The sequence below is a fragment of the Rhinoraja longicauda genome, chromosome 43 (genome assembly GCF_053455715.1).
Source record: "Rhinoraja longicauda isolate Sanriku21f chromosome 43, sRhiLon1.1, whole genome shotgun sequence".
In the NCBI taxonomy this organism is placed as follows: domain Eukaryota; kingdom Metazoa; phylum Chordata; class Chondrichthyes; order Rajiformes; family Arhynchobatidae; genus Rhinoraja; species Rhinoraja longicauda.
The window spans coordinates 8,404,271-8,424,820 of NC_135995.1; the positions used below are offsets into that span (position 1 = coordinate 8,404,271).

General features: G+C 46.9%; 2 protein-coding genes across 2 annotated transcripts; both read left to right on the top strand.

The window, feature by feature from the left end:
• The first annotated feature begins 232 nt into the window (after positions 1-232).
• Positions 233-18,984, top strand: LOC144612246 (uncharacterized). Its single transcript, XM_078431805.1, has 4 exons — positions 233-573; positions 663-758; positions 17,497-17,730; positions 18,924-18,984. Exons 1-4 carry the CDS (start codon positions 541-543, stop codon positions 18,948-18,950), a joined length of 390 nt encoding a protein of 129 aa, XP_078287931.1. The 5' UTR covers positions 233-540; the 3' UTR covers positions 18,951-18,984.
• On the top strand, positions 1,164-9,288 carry LOC144612111 (zinc-binding protein A33-like). The gene is made up of 5 exons (XM_078431668.1): positions 1,164-1,190; positions 1,249-1,482; positions 2,176-2,198; positions 5,452-5,567; positions 8,374-9,288. The coding sequence occupies exons 1-5, from the start codon at positions 1,164-1,166 to the stop codon at positions 8,907-8,909; spliced, it is 936 nt and encodes a 311-aa protein (XP_078287794.1). The 3' UTR covers positions 8,910-9,288.
• Positions 18,985-20,550: the final 1,566 nt, after the last annotated feature.

Here is a 20,550-nt window from a genome sequence, read left to right on the forward strand (position 1 = left end):
CCGGTTTAATGTCTAACTGACCCCTCCCTCGAGTGATTAGTTGGAAGTGGCCAGGACACCTTCACACTGAACACTTGCAGCCAAATAAGGTAATTGCCCGAGACGGCAGCGCGCGCAGTGGAAAACACTGAACCAGGAAGTGGCGGAGTTACAATGGCTGCGAAAGACCCGGTCGAGAGTTGGACCGAGGAGGCAGTTTGTCCCATCTGCCTCGATTTCTTCACCGATCCGGTGGCACTGGAGTGCGGGCACAACTTCTGCCGCTCCTGTGTCACACAGAGTTGGGACAGGGAGGAGAGAAACTCCTGCCCGGAATGTAGAGAGGAGTTTACAGACTGCACCCTCAAAGTAAATCGGGCCTTAGTTAGACTGGCTGAGAAAGCTCGAACACTGAGCCTGAATCGGGAAATAATTCCAGAGAAGGAAAGTAAACTTCACTGCGAGGAACATCAGGAAGAACTGAAGCTGTTTTGTGAAACTGATAAGAAGCTGATCTGCCTGGTTTGTCGTGATTCGCGGGAACACAAGTCTCACAGCTTTATGCCGGTTAAAGAAGCTGTTCAAATATGCAAGGTAAATGCAAACCGATTTTAAACGCATCATTTTATTTCCATCTTTATTGTTCAACAATTTAATTTTCTGATTCCCAAACACAATTCCAGGATCAGGTGAAAACTTCCATCCAGTCTCTCACAAAATATAAATCAGAGATCCAGCAAATGGAGCAGCAACAGAAAGAGAAGATTTCTGGAGTTCTGGTGAGGCTTTTAAGTTTCGATTTCCTGATCTTGTGCAGGTTTTATCCCTGTGACGTGTGTAATAACAGGGCAGCGCAGTGACACATGTAGTGCTGCTGTCTCCTAGTTCTGGTGAGCGGGTTCGATCCAGACCTCGGGCGCTGCCCGTGTGGTTCACGCCTTCTCCCTGTGACCGCGTCGAATTCCTTCCACGTCCCCAATACACGCTGGTTCAATGGTCAATCGGGGACTGTAAAATTATCCCTGGGAAAGTGGGTGGTGGACGGATAAATAGGAATTAAAGGGCAGATGAAAAGGAAAGCAGGGTATTGTATTGAGGGGTAGAGGATTAATGGGTAATAAGATTACCCTCTCGACATTTCAGAAGCATTTAGACAAACTATTGAATTGTCAAAGCAAATAAAAATGCACAGGACAAATGTTACGGTCAAGGTCATGAGAATACACAATCAGTGACATGAAATATTGATCTTCCCCTTTCATTTCACAGGAACAGTCACACAACCTTCAGTCCAAGATCACATCCCAGTTTGCTGAACTGCACCAGATTCTCACTGGGAAAGAGCAGCGCGTACTGGCAGATATCCGGGAGGAAGAGAAGAAGATTCTAAATACAATGGAGAAAAAACTTGAAGAGATTGAAGAGAATTTAAATTCCATTGAGGAGGATCTCTTAAAGTTGCAGCAACAGATGGATCAAAAGGACAGTGTGGTGTTTCTGAAGGTGAGAGGTGACACTCCAGTTTGGCGAAGTGAAAGTGCACAGTCACAAAATGGTGGGGGATATTTCTGAGATAAATGCTGCATTTGCCACTAATTGAGAACTGGGTAAATGCTCTGTCTGTTCCAGAGCTGTGCTGCTGTTGTTCCCAAACTAAATGGCCTCCCGTATAATCTGCGGGATCTCGGCACTGCCTGCAGTCTCCTTGGGATGAGTTACTGTGATCCTGTCACTGAGATAGCGAATGTTTGATATTTCCCTGAAAAGATGGGAAATCTCCAGGAAATCAAAAGATCACGTGGAAAGTTTGTCCTATGTTCCCCTTTAGTGGGAAAGAATTACGCGGCGTTAAACCGATCTGTTGAAGGCTTGCTCTCGGATACACTTCATCAAGTCCTGTGATTTACCCACCTTAACATGCCTTGAGGTCGCCAGCACTTAAGGGGACCTATCCTATCCTATCCTAATTATCCCTTTGCTCTTAAAGGAACCTATTATCCCCCTAGTTATTATTTTGCTGTTGATACACTTGTAGGATCTCTCGGGCAATATCCAATATTTGTCTCTGTGACGATGACAATAAATGCTGGGCAATGGAACATTTCTGGGGCTTGTTGTGATTTGTGTGAAACTCCTGTTGTCGGGATGTGGATGTCCCGTCTCAGTCTGCTCAGATTTGTGTTTTATTTCTTGCAGGAGAAAGCTGGGAGGAAGAGGAGGTAGGACTGCACCTGAGCTGGAATGGAACCAATGTCCTAGGGGGAGTGTTTGCTAGTGCTGTCGGGGAGGATTTAAACTAATGTGGCAGGGGGGTGGGAGCAGGAGCAGAGAGACAGAGGGGTGTAAAATTAGGGTAGAAGCATCAGGTAGCAAGGTGAAAAGTAAAAGTGGCAGGCAGACAAATCCAGGGCAAAAATCAAAAAGGGCCACTTTTCAACATAATTGTATAAGGGGTAAGAGAGTTGTAAAAACAAGCCTGAAGGCTTTGTGTCTCAATGCAAGGAGTATACGTAATAAGGTGGATGAATTAAATGTGGAGATAGCTATTAATGATTATGATATAGTTGGGATTACGGAGACATGGCTCCAGGGTGACCAAGGCTGGGAGCTCAACATCCAGGGATATTCTATATTCAGGCGGGATAGACAGAAAGGAAAAGGAGGTGGGGTAGCATTACTGGTTAGAGAGGAGATTAAAGCAGTGGAAAGGAAGGACATTAGCTTGGAGGAAGTGGAATCGATATGGGTAGAGCTGCGAAACACCAAGGGGCAGAAAACGCTAGTGGGAGTTGTGTACAGGCCACCTAACAGCAGTAGTGAGGTTGGGGATGGCATCAAGCAGGAAATTAGAAATGCGTGCACTAAAGGTGCAGCAGTTATAATAGGTGACTTCAATCTACATATAGATTGGGTGAACCAAACTGGCAGGGGTGCTGAGGAAGAGGATTTCTTGGAATGTTTGAGAGATGGTTTTCTAAACCAACATGTCGAGGAACCAACGAGAGAACAGGCCATTCTAGACTGGGTATTGAGTAATGAGGAAGGGTTAGTTAGCAGTCTTGTTGTGCGAGGCCCCTTGGGCAAGAGTGATCATAATATGGTAGAGTTCTTCATTAGGATGGAGAGTGACAAAGTCAATACAGAAACAAGTGTTCTGAACTTAAAAAAAGGTAACTTTGAGGGTATGAGGCGTGAATTGTCCAAGATAGACTGGCGATTGGTGCTGAAAGGGTTGACGGTGGACATGCAATGGAAGGCATTTAAAGGTCGCATGGATGAACTACAACAAGTGTTCATCCCAGTTTGGCAAAAGAACAAACCAGGAAAGGTAGTGCATCCGTGGCTAACAAGGGAAATCAAGGATAGTATTAAAACAAAAGATGAAGCATACAGATTAGCCAGAAAAAAGTAGCATACCAGAGGACTGGGAGAAATTCAGAGTCCAGCAGAGGAGGACAAAGGGCTTAATTAGGAAAGGAAATATAGATTATGAGGGAAAACTGGCAAGGAACATAAAAACTGACTGCAAAAGCTTTTATAGATATGTCAAGAGAAAAAGATTAGTTAAGACAAATGTAGGTCCCTTGCAGTCAAAAACAGGTGAATTGATCATAGGGAACAAGGAGATGGCAGACCAATTGAACAAATACTTTGGTTCTGTCTTCACTAAGGAAGACATAAACCATCTGCCGGAAATAGCGGGGGACCGGGAGTCTAATGAGATGGAGGAACTGAGGGAAATCCAGGTTAGTCGGGAAGTGGTGTTAGGTAATTAAATGGATTAAAGGCAGATAAATCCCCAGGGCCAGATAGGCTGCATCCCAGAGTGCTTAAGGAAGTAGCCTCAGAAATAGTGGATGCATTAGTGATAATTTTTCAAAACTCTTTAGATTCTGGAGTAGTTCCTGAGGACTGGAGGGTAGCTAATGTACCCCTACTTTTTAAAAAGGGAGGGAGAGAAAACGGGGAATTATAGACCAGTTAGCCTAACATCGGTAGTGGGGAAAATGCTAGAGTCAGTTATTAAAGATGTGATAGCATCACATTTGGAAAGTGGTGAAATCATCGGACAAAGTCAGCATGGATTTACCAAAGGCAAATCATGACTGACGAATCTTATAGAATTTTTCGAGGATGTAACTAGTAGAGTGGATAAGGGAGAACCAGTCGATGTGTTATATCTGGACTTTCAGAAGGCCTTCGACAAGGTCCCACATAGGAGATTGGTGTACAAACTTAAAGCACACTGTATTGAGGGTTCAGTGTTGAGGTGGATAGAAAATTGGTTGGCGGACAGGAAGCAAAGAGTAGGAATAAACGGGTCCTTTTCGGAATGGCAGGCAGTGACTAGTGGGGTACCGCAAGGCTCAGTGCTGGGATCCCAGTTATTTACGGTGTATATTAATGATTTGGACGAGGGAATTGAATGCAACATCTCTAAGTTTGCGGATGAGACGAAGCTGGGTGGCAGTGTTAGCTGCGAGGAGGATGCTAGGAGGCTGCAGAGTGACTTGGATAGATTAGGCGAGTGGGCAAATGCATGGCAGATGCAATATAATGTGGATAAATGTGAGGTTATCCACTTTGGCGGCAAGAACAGGAAAGCAGAGTATTACCTGAATGGTGACCGATTGGGAGAAGGGGAGATGCAACGTGACCTGGGTGTCATGATGCACCAGTTATTGAAAGCAAGCATGCAGGTGCAGCAGGCAGTGAAGAAAGCGAATGGTATGTTGGCATTCATAGCAAGAGGATTTGAGTTTAGGAGCAGGGAGGTTCTGTTGCAGTTGTACAGGGCCTTGGTGAGACCGCACCTGGAGTATTGTGTGCAGTTTTGGTCTCCTAACCTGAGGAAAGACGTTCTTGCCTTAGAGGGAGTACAGAGAAGGTTCACCAGATTGATCCCTGGGAAGGCGGGACTTTCATATGAGGAAAGACTGGATAGACTGGGCTTGTACTCGCTGGAATTTAGAAGACTGAGGGGGGATCTTATAGAAACATTCAAAATTCTTAAGGGGTTGGAGAGGCTAGATGCGGGAAGATTGTTCCCGATGTTGGGGGAGTCCAGAACCAGGGGTCATGGCTTAAGGATAAGGGGGAAGTCTTTTAGGACCGAGATGAAAAAACATTTCTTCACACAGAGAGTGGTGAGTCTGTGGAATTCTCTGCCACAGAAGGTAGTTGAGGCCAGTTCATTGGCTATATTTAAGAGGGAGTTAGATGTGGCCCTTTTTGCTAAAGGGATCAGGGGGTATGGAGAGAAGGCAGGTACGGGCTACTGAGCTGGATGATCAGCCATGATCATATTGAATGGCGGTGCAGGCTCGAAGGGCCGAATGGCCTACTCCTGCACCTATTTTCTATGTTTCTATGTTTCTATGACATGCTCTTGACTGAAATACTGCATGTTTGTGTATCAGCTCAAAGAAATTGTTGAGGCTCAGTTTATCACCAGCTGCTAAATACTTGCAGGGTTAGTGATGAAGATAAAGCACTCACAGTGACAGACGGTGCCTTGCCGATTGAAAAATTCGATCACCACTTTTTGATGAACACGCTGTGGAGAGAAACATCTGTCATTAAGCGAGGTAAAACATGTCCAGTTTCCTCTCTTCTTGTTTATAACGCCTTTTAGTAACACAGATGCAAACATTGCCAATAGAAATTGTATTCGCCTCCAACACCTCCTATGGCAGCTAGCTCTCTGCCACCCAGTGCCTGAAAACGTTGCCGTTCAAGAACATTTTAGACTTTCCCTTCAGAACTTAAACCGATGCCCTCGAAGTTTAGAAGACTACATCTCCCATTCCTCAGTCTGTTGGCCCAGTTCATTTTGACCAGTTTAATCTTAGACAACCTTCTTCACTCTCCATGATGTCTCATGAATATTAGTCTCATCCACAAACCTGCTAGACATGCCACCCACATACACGTCATTTATCTAATCATTTGTTTAAATAGGGACCAACAGTGGACTCAGCATTGAGCATTGTGGTACACCACTTGCGACAGGCCTCCAGTCTGAAAAACAACTCTGCCTCCCACCTTCCGGCCACATGTTTATTTATTCGCTATCTACCCTGGATTCCATACGTTCCATCGTTCCTGATCAGCCGACGACAGAGGTTGCTGCTGTCAAATTGCTAATCATACCTCCTACATTCACATCCAAGCCTTAGAAATATAACATAAACAGCAGTGAACATCCGAGATGTTCTGCCCCAGGAGGTAGTGATAGGTCAGATTATTGGCAATAGGCAAAGAGAACACAGATGGATATTTGAAGGATCGAGAAATTGGCGGTTATGGAGAACTCACATAGAACAGGAATTGGTGCCATCTTAGATCAGTCAGGATCACATTGAATGGCGGAGCCGGTCTGAGGAGTGGAGGCTACTCCTGCTATTTTCTTGTGATCTTTAGTTTTTTCATACCTACAGCATGATAATCCTTACACAGAGTTGAATGCGGCAAAGATTGACAATACCTGTCTCTGGGACACTGATTTTGCTGTGCGCGGTGAGATTGAGTGGACTAGGCCTGTTTACTCGAGAGTTCAGGTGTATTAGAGGAGATCTCAGTGAAACACAGAGTTTTTACAGGGCTCAGTGGGCTGGATGCAGGGAGGATGGTTCCCCTGTCTGAGGGATCTCTAGAGAGCTGGCACCCTCTCAGAATGTGGGCTACACCATGCAGGACAGAGATAAGGAGACATTACTGCACGCAGAGATTGGGGAACGACCCTGCACCAGTGGCTGTGGAGACTCAGTCATTCAGTGCTCTTGGACCTGAGAGCCATGGTTGTACATTACAGAGTCCGACCCTGACCATTTTTTTCCCAGCTACACTAATCTATTTGCCCACATTACATCGGCATTCTTCTGCACCTCACCTACTTAAGTGCCTCAAATATAGTGATGATATCTCATTCCACCCCCTGCTCTATAACATGTTCCAGATATCACCCGCTCTCAGTGTAAATCTTGTTTGTTTGTTCCTGAACTACAGCCAAAACGGTACACGATAGCGTGACGATTTTAAGCCCACCTTACTCAGCGTCATCCTTTTGGTGCTAATGGAAGAAGTTTCATTGAAATCGGTGTTATATTTTTTAAGTTATTCGCATTTTCATGTTTAAATCTATCTCCTAGGGAGGGAGGGGGGAGGTGGGAGGGAGGGAGGAGGAGGGAAGAAAAAAGTGGGGTTGAGGGGGATGGATGGAGGGACGGGGAGAGGGAGGGAGGAGAGGGTGCTGTACCAATGCAGGAGAGGTTTGGGCCCATCGGGTCCACTTGTTCCAGTAAAACCTAAATCTCAGATCCACTTTCAAATTTCTTGCTTTCTATATAAACCAGCACTCTCGTGAATTGATTTCCCTGCATCCGAATAAGGTTTAGATAATTACCCTGCATCCTGCTGCAGACTTTGACAACCTTCCCCGCTATCCACAATTTTTGCTTCCTCCACAAACTTACTAATCATACCTCCCACATTCACATCCAAGCCATGATCATATAACATAAACAGCAAAGGTTGCAGCGCCGATCTCTGCTACACATCACCAGCCACAGACCTCCAAGCAGAAAAATCATCCTTCTACCGATACCTTCTACCTCCAACCACCAAGCCACTTGTGGATCCATTTCACCAGCTCGCCTTGGATCCCACCTGCCTTCGCTTTCTGGACCAGCCTTGCACGCGGAACATTGTCAAGTCCCTCAGTGAAGTTCATATATTGGTTCACAATGAGATCAGTGTGTTAGTTGTACACACCCATCAAATCCACCCGTGAATCCGCTCTCTTTCAACGACCCCACAACCACAAGTCTCCACCCATTCTGTCCAACACCCGATCATTCAACCTCTGCTTCCTTCCATGGTCCAAGCCACCCCTCCCTCTCTCTCACCCTCCACTCATAGAAACAGGGGGCAGGTCATCTGGCCCCTCGTGTCTGCCCCTTTCACTGTGATCATGATGACCCCACCACGCACCTCTACTTCCTCTATAAACTCCTCAAATGACTGCTAACCTCAATATCCTCTTGCTCCGATCTGTCTCCATATGTGTGTACCCCCCCCCCCCCTTCGTTTCTCCTTCACCACCGCAATCTCGCAATCCTCCTCACTCTCCGCACCCGTCCACCCTCCCCCACCTCACGAAATTCAGCTCTCCATCCCCGGATAAAAACTCCGGGGGAGATGTCTGTTGTTCCCCCCCCCCCCCCCCCCCCCGATGTGGTCGAGGGTGAAGCCCCGGGCAGGGTTTCAGTTGTCCGCCCGCCTGTGCCTGAGGCCGAGCGGCCTCTCCCCCGGTCCCGGGGCCGCGCTGCCCGAGTCTCCCCCCGACCCCCCACCCCCCCCGGGGACTCTCTGATTCTCTGCTTCTCCCCCCAGTCTCCGTCACCCTGGATGTGGAAACAGCGCATGCGCAGCTCGAGGTGTCTGAGGATCGGAAGAGGGTGAGACTGACCCGGACCCTGAGGAGTCTCCCTGACACCGGGAAGAGGTTTACAGTCCGGCCGTGTGTGCTGGGATCGGAGGGGTTCACATCGGGGAGACATTACTGGGAGGTGGAGGTGGCGGGGAGTGAGGACTGGAGTCTGGGAGTCGCCGCAGAGTCTGTGGAGAGGAAGGGATGGGTCGCACTGGCCCCGGAGACTGGAGTCTGGAGCATCTGGCGGGGGCGGGGTGAAACGTTTGTTGCAATCACCTCCCCTCGATCCCCTCTCCCCGCCCGTCCCATCCTCGGGAGGGTGGGAGTTTATCTCAGTTACGAGTCCGGGACAGTTTCATTTTACGACGCGGCCACCAAGTCCCATCTCCACACCTTCACTGGGAATAAATTCACGGAGAAACTTTATCCTTTCTTCTGGACTTGGGATGAAGACCAGTGGCTGGGAATCTGCTCCGGTTCCGCTCCGGGTGTGTAAAAGGGTCGGGTCCCGTGACCGGCGTCAGGAGCGGGGCTCAGGGGCTGTGGGGCAGAAACCCGGTGGACAACAGGTCGGCGCTGAACGGCTCCCATTTAATCCCCAAACTGCAACACGACCTCCCGACTTCCATCCTCAATACTCTGACTGATGAAGGCCAATGTGCCAAAAGCCTTTTTGACCGCCTTATCCACCTGCGACTCGACCTTCAAGGAACCATGCCCCTGAACTCCTAGATCCCTCTGCTCTACAACACTCCCCAGAGGACTACCGTTCACCGTGTGGGTCCTGCCCTTGTTCCACGTCACAAAATGCAACACCTCATTACAACATCGGGGGCTCCAGTCTGCGACCCGCCGGCGCGCTCATCACCCGCTGTGGCTCCGCTCACGTTTGTAACCTCTTCACCTTTAACTTGACGTTTAATAAAGTCTTTAACAAAATAACCCGCGTTTGAGTTCTCTCCGCGTCACGGTACAGAGATCTCTTCAAACAGCAGACGCGAGGATCCGTGGATACTGGGTTTACAAAAGGAAAAAGACACACAGAGAGCTGGAGTAACTCAGCGGGTCGGGCAGCATCTGTGGAGAACACGGATAGGTGACGTTTTACAGAGTGCTGGAGTAACTCAGCGGGTCAGGCAGCATCTGTGGAGAACATGGATAGGTGACGTTTTACAGAGTGCTGGAGTAACTCAGCGGGTCAGGCAGCGTCTGTGGAGAACGTGGATAGGTGACGTTTCACAGAGTGCTTGAGTAACTCAGCGGGTCAGGCAGCATCTGTGGAGAACATGGATAGGTGACGTTTTACAGAGTGCTGGAGTAACTCAGCGGGTCAGGCAGCATCTGTGGAGAACATAGATAGGTGACGTTTCACAGAGTGCTGGAGTAACTCAGCGGGTCAGGCAGCATCTGTGGAGAACATAGATAGGTGACGTTTCACAGAGTGCTGGAGTAACTCAGCGGGTCAGGCAGCATCTGTGGATTGAAATGGACAGATCACGCTTCAGGGTCGGGACCCTTGTTTGGTCTGAAGGAGGATTTCCAAGAGCTACAGTCTGTTATATCAGAGTGAATGAATTGGTGTTGATGTCCTTCGGAAGAGGGCGGTAAAGGTCTGACTCTGGAGGTGTAAATAGGAGGGAGGAATTAAATCGGAAATTACTTGAAGGCAGAAGAATAAAGATGAATGTTAGGAGTGGAAGATACAATGGGTCTCTCGGTGTTGATGGCCATGTAGAACTAGAACAGTCTCTTCGGCCCACATAGAACGTGGAACAGTACAATGCCAAGCTAATCTCTGTTTCATCTAGTTGCTCCGGTTTTCTCCCACATCCCAAAGACGTGCGGGTTTGTAGGTTAGTTGGCCCCTGTGAAGTAGCCCCTGATGTATAGAGAGTGGATGAGAAAGTGGGATAACATAGAACTGGTGTGAACGGGTGATCGATGGTGGTCGTGGATTCAGTCCCTCCCCCACCCTGGTCGTTGTACTAGTTTCACTGTCGTCCTGGTGAGTTTCATTGCCTGTAACTCGTTTTCACCGAGCTCACAGCCAACAATGGCCTGCTTCTTTTATCATCATTATTTGTTCACGTATCTTTCTTTCATTTGTTGAAAATCTTTGTACCACTGTCGATATATCTCGTTTCACTTTCCCAATCAGAAGAAGGGTCTCGACCCGAAACGTCTCCTAATCCTGTTCACCAGAGATGCTGCCTGACCCGCTGACCTACTTCAGCTTTTTGTGTCTATCTTCGGGGGGCCGAAAGGCCTGTTTCCGTGCTGTATCTCTGCACCAAACCGTGTTCTGTTAATCGGGAACAGGACTGTTTGCACATCTTGGTTCTGCCACTAGATGGCAGCAACGCCACGCGGTGCGACCACAGACCAGCTGTAACTTTGAGAATTCACTTTGACAATTGCAGAAACAGCGGGAATCTGGTTTAATAAGTGACTTTTGTCACCTGTTACCACACCCGAAGCCCAAACCAAATGCATGGCTTAAAACATATAACATATAACATATAACAACTACAGCATGGAAACAGGCCTGTCCGGCCCTACCAGTCCACGCCGACCATTCTCCCTGACCTAGTCTCATCTACCTGCACTCAGACCATAACCCTCCAATCCCCTCCTATCCATATACCTATCCAATTTACTCTTAAATAATAAAATCGAGCCAGCCTCCACCACTTCCACCGGAAGCCCATTCCATACAGCCACAACCCTCTGAGTAAAGAAGTTCCCCCTCATGTTACCCCTAAACCTTTGTCCCTCAATTCTGAAGCTATGTCCCCTTGTTGGAATCTTCCCCACTCTCAAAGGGAAAAGCCTACCCACGTCAACTCTGTCCGTCCCTCTCAAAATTTTAAAAACCTCTATCAAGTCCCCCCTCAACCTTCTACGCTCCAAAGAATAAAGACCCAACCTGTTCAACCTCTCTCTGTAGCCTAAGTGCTGAAACCCAGGCAACATTCTAGTAAATCTCCTCTGTACCCTCTCCATTTTGTCGACATCCTTCCTATAATTTGGCGACCAGAACTGCACACCATACTCCAGATTTGGCCTCACCAATGCCCTGTACAATTTCAACATTACATCCCAACTTCTATACTCGATGCTCTGATTTATAAAGGCAAGCATACCAAACGCCTTCTTCACCACCCTATCCACATGAGATTCCACCTTCAGGGAACAATGCACAGTTATTCCCAGATCCCTCTGTTCCACTGCATTCCTCAATTCCCTACCATTTACCCTGTACGTCCTATTTTGATTTGTCCTACCAAAATGCAGCACCTCACACTTATCAGCATTAAACTCCATCTGCCATCTTTCAGCCCACCCTTCCAAAAGGCCCAAGTCTCTCTGTAGACTTTGAAAATCTACCTCACTATCAACTACTCCACCTATCTTAGTAAAAACGTTGAGTACTATCTTAGTACTCCACCTATCTTAGTAAAAACGTTGAGGCTTTAAAATGTGCAATAGAAGCAAAAATTGGCCCAAATACTCAGCAGGTCAGGCAGCAACAGCAAGGTGAAACAGACCTTACATTCCAAATCAAATACTGATGACGAATGGTGTTCAACCTGAGTCATTAATTCCGTTTCTTTCTCTACAAACGCTAACCAACCTTCTGAGTATTTCTTGCATGTTACTGTACGTCTTCATTTTGGATTTTCAGCATCTGGGTTTTTATTTTAGTTTTTCCAGTTCAATGGGCGATTGGAATGTGAATCTGCCCATAAACTGGCAAGAGAAAAAACAGAAAGCCTTGGCGGCAGTATGGGGTATTTGGAAAGAGAAGGCTTAATATTTCTGAGGTATTGTGGAGCAGCGGGAAGAGCCGCTGCCTCAAGGCCAGGGATCCGGGTTCGATCCTGACCTCAGCTGCTGACTGTTCTAAGTTTGCACGTTCTCCTTGTGGCCTCGTGGATTTCCTCCGGGTGTTCTGGTTTCCTCCCACAATCAAAGGACATGCCGGTTTGTATGTTTATTGGCCTTCTGTAAAAGCCCCAAGTGTGTGGGGAGTAGATGGGAAAATGGGACAACAGAGAATAAGTGTGAATTGATGACAGACACAAAAAGCTGCAGGAATTCAACGGGTCTGACAGCATCTCTCTAGAAAAGGAGTGAATTGGTGACCGATGGGCCTGTTTCCATGCTGTATGTCTAAAGTAAAGTAAGGTCCACTGTAAACATCTCTCTCGTCAGAAAAATAACCTCCAACTACCACGCAACAGAGAAAACAAGATACAGATCAGTGCAGCACAAAAAATGACCCTTCAACACCTAATGACGAGCTGATGGAAAGACCGTTCAGAAGCTCGATAACAGAGGGGAGGAGGCTGCTCCTGAGACTGGCAGTGCGCCCTTCCAAGGTTCTGTACCTTCTGCCCAACAAGAGCAGGGAGAATAGGGAATGGCCGGGGGGGGGGGACGTATTTCATTATGTTGTCTACTTCTCCGAGACATAAATAAGTGCAGATGGCGTCTGGTCAGGGCCTCATCCACAATTCTCTGAAATTTCTTGCGCTCTTTTCCCAAACCAAGCTGTGACGCAAACAGACAGTGCGCATTTTATGGTGAATCTTGGAGGTTTGCCAGAGTAATAGAATGATAGAGTGAGACAGCGGCCAACATGTTCCAGCTACACTGGTCCCAGCTTTTGGTCCATATCCCTCCAAACCTGGCCCATCCATGTATCTGTCTAACTGCTCCTTAAATCATGGGATAGTCCCTGCCTCAACCACATCCTCTGGCAGTTTGTTCCACAAATCCACCACACATTGTGCCAAAAAGTTACCGCTCAGGTTCTTATTAAATCTTTTCCCCTTCACCTTAAACCTAAGTCGTCTAGTCCTCGAATTGCCTACTCTGGGCAAGAGACACTGTTCACCCAATCTATTCCTCCCATGACCTTATACAGCTCTTTAGGTTACCCTTCATCCTCCTGCACTCCAAGGGATAGAGTCCCAACCTACTCAATCTCTGCCTATAGCTCGGACTGTCTTGTCCTGACCACATGTTTGGCGACATGCCGAATTGCCTCAGTCCACTGATGAAGTACAGGTGTTGATGTGGCGTCTTGGCTGTGTCTTCAGTGTGGTTGGCCCGCCATAGATCGTTGATGATATTTACGCCAAGGAGCCTGATGCCCTTCACCATTTCCACATCAGCGTGTTTGATGCTGACATGGGCTTGTCCTCCACTGCGCCTGCTGGTGGAGTGCCTGCCCCAATCAGGCTTCCATTGCTTCAGACGCTGATGGGAAGTCAACAAACCTGAGCGTTGTGCAATTCTAAACATCCCCATCTGTGATGAACGGCGGTTTATCGACAATGCAACGTCCTGATATTGCAATAATGAGTGCGCATAATCAGAGGGAAAGAGGTTTTACGAGGATGTTGCCAGGACTCAAGGGCTCGAGCTATCAGGAGAGGTTGAGAAGGCTGGAACTCTCTACCTTGGTGCGCAGGAGGATGAGGGGTGACCTTAGAGAGGACTAAAAAAACACGAGAGGAACAGATCTGGAAGATGTACAGTCTCTTGCCAAGAGTAGAGGAATCGAGAACCAGAGGACATAAGTTTAAGGTGAGGGTGGAAAGATTTAATAGGAAACTGAGGGGTAACACAATATGGGTGGTGGGTATATGGAACGAGCTGCTGCAGGGGGTAGTTGGGCAGAGACTATCACAACGTTTACGAAGTAGTTGGACAGATACATGGATAGGACAGGTTTGGAGGGATATGGGCCAAACGCGGGCACTGCAGGTCGGTCCAACAACCTAATGGTTGTGGGGGCAGAGCTGGGAATGGGAGCTATAATGAACCTGTCGGTTTAGTTGATGGCCACAAAGAACTACATCAGTCCCTTCAGCCCAGATCAGACTATGCAATGCCACCACTCCAGCAGCACGTTCCAGGCACCCACCACCCTGTGTGATAAAACATGACCCTTGAAATTTACCCCCACTGTGCAAAAATCAGAGCCGAGAGGGAAGGGGGGCGGCGCGGGGGCGCCTGCTGCCTCGTGCGGCGGGACCTGGTTCGCCGCTGCGGGGAAATATAGACAGTTCCTTAAACATCCCGCAACTTTGTCGGCCCCAGAAACGTGGCGACTCTCTCTGTACTGCCTGGGGGAGGTCTGTATTTTACCGGATTGCAAGCAAAACCAAAGCATTTCACTGTCCCTTGTTTCATGTGACGATAGAGTATAATTGGCTCATTGAGTTGAATTCAATAGACAATAGACAATAGGTGCAGGAGTAGTCCATTCAGCCCTTCGAGCCAGCACCGCCATTCAATGCGATCATGGCTGATCACTCAATCAGTACCCCGTTCCTGCCTTCTCCCCATACCCCCTCACTCCGCTATCCTTAAGAGCTCTATCCAGCTCTCTTTTGAAAGCATCCAACGAACTGGCCTCCACTGCCCTCTGAGGCAGAGAATTCCACACCTTCACCACTCTCTGACTGAAAAAGTTCTTCCTAGTCTCCGTTCTAAATGGCCTACCCCTTATTCTTAAACTTTGGCCCCTTGTTCTGGACTCCCCCAACATTGGGAACATGTTTCCTGCCTCTAATGTGTCCAATCCCCTAATTACCTTGTATGTTTCAATAAGATCCCCCCTCATCCTTATAAATTCCAGTGTATACAAGCCCAATCGCTCCAGCCTTTCAACATACGACAAGTTTGCACATGAGACTGTTAAATGAAATAACAGTGTTTGCTGTGGATATAATATCATTGTGCAGCCTAATATAATGAACAATTCACGATGGGAAACACTGATGTATTTAGTTTAAGGGAATGAAATTTACAGGCAGTTTGTATCAAATAGCATCCACTTACTGGTCAGGGCTGTGATTGACGGGGCTGAGCTCCGCCTCCCCTCAGCCGTGCCCCGATACTGCAAGGGTTCAGCAGCTGCGCCAAAGAATTTGAACCAGGAAGTGGCGGAGTTACAATGGCTGCGAAAGACAGGTCGAGAGTTTAGCGGAGGAGTTAGTTTGTCCCATCTGCCTGGATTTCTTCACCGATCCGGTTATACTGGAGTGCGGGCACAACTTCTGCCGCTCCTGTATCACACAGAGTTGGGACAGGGAGGAGAGAAACTCCTGCCCGGAATGTAGAGAGGAATTTACAGACCGCACCCTCAGGGTGAATCGGGCCTTGGCGAGACTGGCTGAGAAAGCTCGAACACTGAGCCTGAATCGGGAAATAATTCCAGAGAAGGAAAGTAAACCTCACTGCGAGGAACATCAGGAAGAACTGAAGCTGTTTTGTGAAACTGATAAGAAGCTGATCTGCCTGATTTGTGCAGCTGGGCGGGAACACAAGTCTCACAGCTTCATGCCGGTTAAAGAAGCTGTTGAAAACCACAAGGTTTTAATCGCATCATTTTAATTCCATTTTTACTGTTCAACCATTTAATTTTCTGATTCCCAAACACAATTCCAGGATCAGGTGAAATCTTCCATCCGGTCTCTCACAAAAGATAAATCAGGGATCCAGCAAATGGAGCAGCAACAGAAAGAGAAGATTTCTGGAGTTCTGGTGAGGCTTTAAGTTTCGATTTCCTGATCTTGTGCAGGTTTGATCCCTGTGATGTGTGTAATAACAGGGCAGCGCAGTGACACACGTATTGCTGCTGTCTCCCAGTTCTGGGGACCGGGTTCGATCCTGGCCTCCGGCGCTGCAGAGACAATAGGTGCAGGAGTAGGCCATTCGGCCCTTCAAGCCAGCACCGCCATTTAGTATGATCATGGCTGATCATCCAAATTCAGTACCCCGTTTCTGCTTTTCCCCCATATTCCTTGATTCCATGAGCCCAAATAGCTACATCTAACGCTTGAAAACATCCAGGGTATTGGCCTCCACTGCTTTCCGAGGCAGAGAATTCCATAGATCCACAACTCTTTGGGTGAAATAATTGTCCTCACCTCATTGTAAATTTCACCCGTGTGGGACGAATAAAGGAATATATTATTATTATTATTATTATATCAGTCCTAAACAGAAAATAGAAAAATAGGTGCAAGAGTAGGCCATTTGGCCCTTTGAGCCAACACCACCATTCAATATGATCATGACCTACCCCTTATTCTTTAACTATAACCCCTGGTTCTGGACTCCCCCAACATCAGGAACATTTTCCCCCACATCTAGCCTCTCCAATCCCTTAAGAATTTTACATGTTTCTATAAGATCCCCTCTCATCCTTCGAAATTCCAGTGAATACAAGCCCAGTCGACCAATTCTTTCATTATGTGTCAGTCCTGCCATCCCAGTAATTAACCTGATGAACCTACACTGCACTCCATCAATAGCAAGAATGTCCTTCCTTAATTTAGGAAACCAAAACTGCACACAATATTCCAGGTGTGGTCTCAACAGGACTCTGCACAACTGCAGTAGGACCTCCTTGCTCCAAAACCCAAATCCTCTCACAATGAAGGCCAACATGCCATTAGGTTTCTTCACTGCCTGCTCTACCTGCATGCTTACTTTCACTGCCTGCTGTACCTGCATCCTAACTTTAAGTGACTGATGAACAAGGACACCCAATCTAATAATCTGCCTTCTTGTTCTTGCCACAAAAGTGCATAACGTCACATTTATCCATATTTTACTGCATCTGCCATGCATCTGCCCACTCACCCAACCTATCCAACTCACCCTGCAGCCTCACAACATCCTCCTTGCAGCTCACACTGCCGCCCAGCTTTGTGGCATCTGCAAACTTGGAGATATTACATTTAATTCCCTCGTCTAAATCGTTAATATATATTGTAAATAACTGCGGTCCCAGCAATGAGCCTTGCGGCACCCCACTAGGGGGTGGTGGATGGATAAATGGGAATTAATGGACACGTGAGAAGGAATAGGCAGCTGGGAATTGCATTAGGGGTAGAGGATTGATGGGTTGTAAGATTACCCTCACGATATTTTAGAAGCATTTAGAAAAACTATTGAATTGCCAAAGCAAATAAAAATGCACAGGCCAAATGTCACCAGTAAAGACACGAGGAACCATAATCAGTGACATGAAATATTGATCTTCACCTTTCATTTCACAGGAACAGTCACACAACCTTCAGTCCAAGATCACATCCCAGTTTGCTGAACTGCACCAGGTTCTCACTAAGAAAGAGCAGCGGGTACTGGCAGATATCCGGGAGGAAGAGAAGAGGATTCTGAAAAGAATGAAGAAAAATCTTGGGGAGATCGAAGAGAATTTAAAATCTATTCAGGAGGAACTCTTTAAGTTGCAGCAACAGATGGATCAAAAGGACAATGTGGTGTTTCTGAAGGTGAGAGGTGACACTACACTCTGATGAAGTGAAAGGGCACAGTCACAAAACGGTGGTGACATTTCAGAAATAAATGCTGCCTTTACCAGTAATTGAGAACTGGGTAAATGGTCTTTCTGTTCCAGCTGTTGTTGTTCCCAAACTAAATTGTCTCCCGCATAATCTATGGGATCTCAGGACTGCCTGGCCGGAATGTAGAGAGGTGTTTGTGGAATTTAGAACTACGACGGATGATCCTATATCTGATCGCTGAATGGACAGAGGGCAGTAAATCTCTGGGACTCTCCAACCAAGAGTCTCTGAGAGGTTTAACCTGTTAGACGTATTTACACTAGAGGAAGATACATTTTTGAAAGTTCAGGGAACTGAAATGAAAGGGAATGGGACAAAGTGGAGGAGTTCAGTCCTGGGCTAAATCAGCCATGACCACAGTGTGGGGATTAACATTGAAATCTAGAACGTGGCGCACACAGCAGATTAATCATCTACATCCAGTTCCCATCAGCAGTGGGCGGTCACCTTGGGGGAATTTGCTCTGTTTGTTTTACCCACCTTTGTTCACCATAGAATGACTTCCCATTCTACATCATAGACAGGCCATTCAGCCCATCCTATCCAGTCAAGATTTCTGCTCCATTCAAAATCCCTCCCATCTACTCACCGCACTCAGTAACAATACCCCGAATTCCAGGAGTGCTCACGTGATTATCCCACTTGCCCTTAAATTATCTCTGCTGTTGGCTTGAGTCCCTCCAATGCAAGTGAGGTCCATGTTCTCATGACTGCATTCCTTTTGGTATTTGTTAAAGACCGCGTTACATTTCAGGTTTGATTTTTGCTCTCCCATCGATTAGACATATTATTTCATCCTCACCCATTTAAATCCACCGATAAACTTAAATCTTATCTCATCATTCCTGACATCTTGCCCAGATAAACTCCCACAACCTGCCCAGTCTTTGCATTGAGTTCCATCCTCTCAGTTATGGCGTCATTCTCATGAACATTCCTTATGCTTTCCCCCTTCGTTCTACGTCTCGATGGTAATGTCCGCTTTCTATCTGCATGACAGCGGTGATAAGAGTTGGGGAATGGGAATTATCAGAGGGTTGTGGAAATGTGGACAAATTCCCGCTGTCAGTAATAGGACGGAACATCTCAGTCAATTGAGATTTGTGTTTTATTTCTTTCAGGAGGAAGCCGGTCGCAAGCGAAGGTAGGACATGCTCTTGATGGAAACATTGTAAGGTTTGGTAACATTGCACCTTATTGTGACATTGCACCTTATTGTAACATTGTAACATTGCACCTTATTGTAACATTGCACCTCATTGTAACATTGTAACATTGCACCTTATTGTAACATTGCACCTTATTGTAACATTGCACCTCATTGTAACATTGTAACATTGCACCTCATTGTAACATTGTAACATTGCACCTTATTGTAACATTGCACCTCATTGTAACATTGTAACATTGCACCTTATTGTAACATTGCACCTCATTGTAACATTGTAACATTGCACCTTATTGTAACATTGTAACATTGCACCTTATTGTAACATTGCACCTCATTGTAACATTGCACCTTATTGTAACATTGCACCTCATTGTAACATTGTAACATTGCACCTTATTGTAACATTGTAACATTGCACCTTAACAGCAGGGGGACCAACATTCTGGCAGGCAGGTTTGCTGGTGCTGCATGTGTGGCTTTAAACTGAGTAGTGAGGGGGAGGGGTTGACAAATTGGGAATATGAAGATGGAGTTAAAGGGGAAGCGAATACATGAGAAATTGCAAAGGACTCTTGAATAAATGGGAAGGGAAGTTCTAGATGGGATAAGAGAGCAAGGTCAGGGCAAATTGTAACAGGTGTGAGAGGGGAGGTGAATACCGAAGGTAAAGTGTTGTATTTAAATGCGCGAAGTATAAAAAATAAAGTGGATGAGCTTGAGGCTCAGTTAGTCATTCGCAAGTATGATGTTGTGGGAATCACGGAGACATGGCTACAAGAGGACCAGGGCTGGGAACTGAATATTCAGGGGTACACAACGTATAGAAAAGGCAGACAGGTGGGCAGAGGGGGTGGGGTCACTCTGTTGGTAAGGAATGATATTCACTCCCTTGCAAGGAGTGACATAGAATCAGGAGATGTAGAATCAGTATGGATAGAAATGAGGAATTGTAAGGGTAAGTAGACCCTAATGGGAGTCATCTACAGGCCCCCAAACAATAGCCTCGACATAGGGTACAAGTTGAAAATTGGCATGTCACAAATCTAATGCTACGGTAGTTATGGGAGATTTCAACGTGCAGGTAGACTGGGAAAATCAGGTTGGCAATGGACCCCAGGAAAGATAGTTTGTGGAGTGCCTCCGAGATAGATTCATAGAACAGCTTTAGATTTTAGATTTAGAGATACAGCGCAGAAACAGGCCCTTCGGCCCACCGGGTCCGCACCGCCCAGCGATCCCCGCACACTAACATATCCTACACCCACTAGGGACAATTTTTACATTTGCCCAGCCAATTAACCTACATACCTGTACGTCTTTGGAGTGTGGGAGGAAACCGAAGATCTCGGAGAAAACCCACGTAGGTCACGGGGAGAACGTACAAACTCCGTACAGATGGCGCCCATAGTCAGGATCGAACCTGAGTCTCCGGCGCTGCATTCGCTGTAAGGCAGCAACTCTACTGCTGCGCTACCGTGCCGCCACTGGACTGGAGCCTACCAGGGAGAAGGCAATTCTGGATTTAGTGTTGTGTAATGAACCTGATCTGATAAGGGGACTCGAGGTAAATGAGCCAT

What these genes read in the sequence shown, in the direction of transcription:
- LOC144612246 (XM_078431805.1), top strand. Translation starts at nt 541, where the DNA reads ATGCCGGTTAAAGAAGCTGTTCAAATATGCAAG. An exon ending in AAGCTGTTCAAATATGCAAG is followed by an intron (nt 574 to 662) that starts GTAAATGCAAAC and finishes ACACAATTCCAG; the next exon opens with GATCAGGTGAAAACTTCCAT. An exon ending in ACAATGTGGTGTTTCTGAAG is followed by an intron (nt 17,731 to 18,923) that starts GTGAGAGGTGAC and finishes TATTTCTTTCAG; the next exon opens with GAGGAAGCCGGTCGCAAGCG.
- LOC144612111 (XM_078431668.1), top strand. Translation starts at nt 1,164, where the DNA reads ATGCACAGGACAAATGTTACGGTCAAG. An exon ending in GGACAAATGTTACGGTCAAG is followed by an intron (nt 1,191 to 1,248) that starts GTCATGAGAATA and finishes TTCATTTCACAG; the next exon opens with GAACAGTCACACAACCTTCA. An exon ending in AAAGCTGGGAGGAAGAGGAG is followed by an intron (nt 2,199 to 5,451) that starts GTAGGACTGCAC and finishes AAATACTTGCAG; the next exon opens with GGTTAGTGATGAAGATAAAG.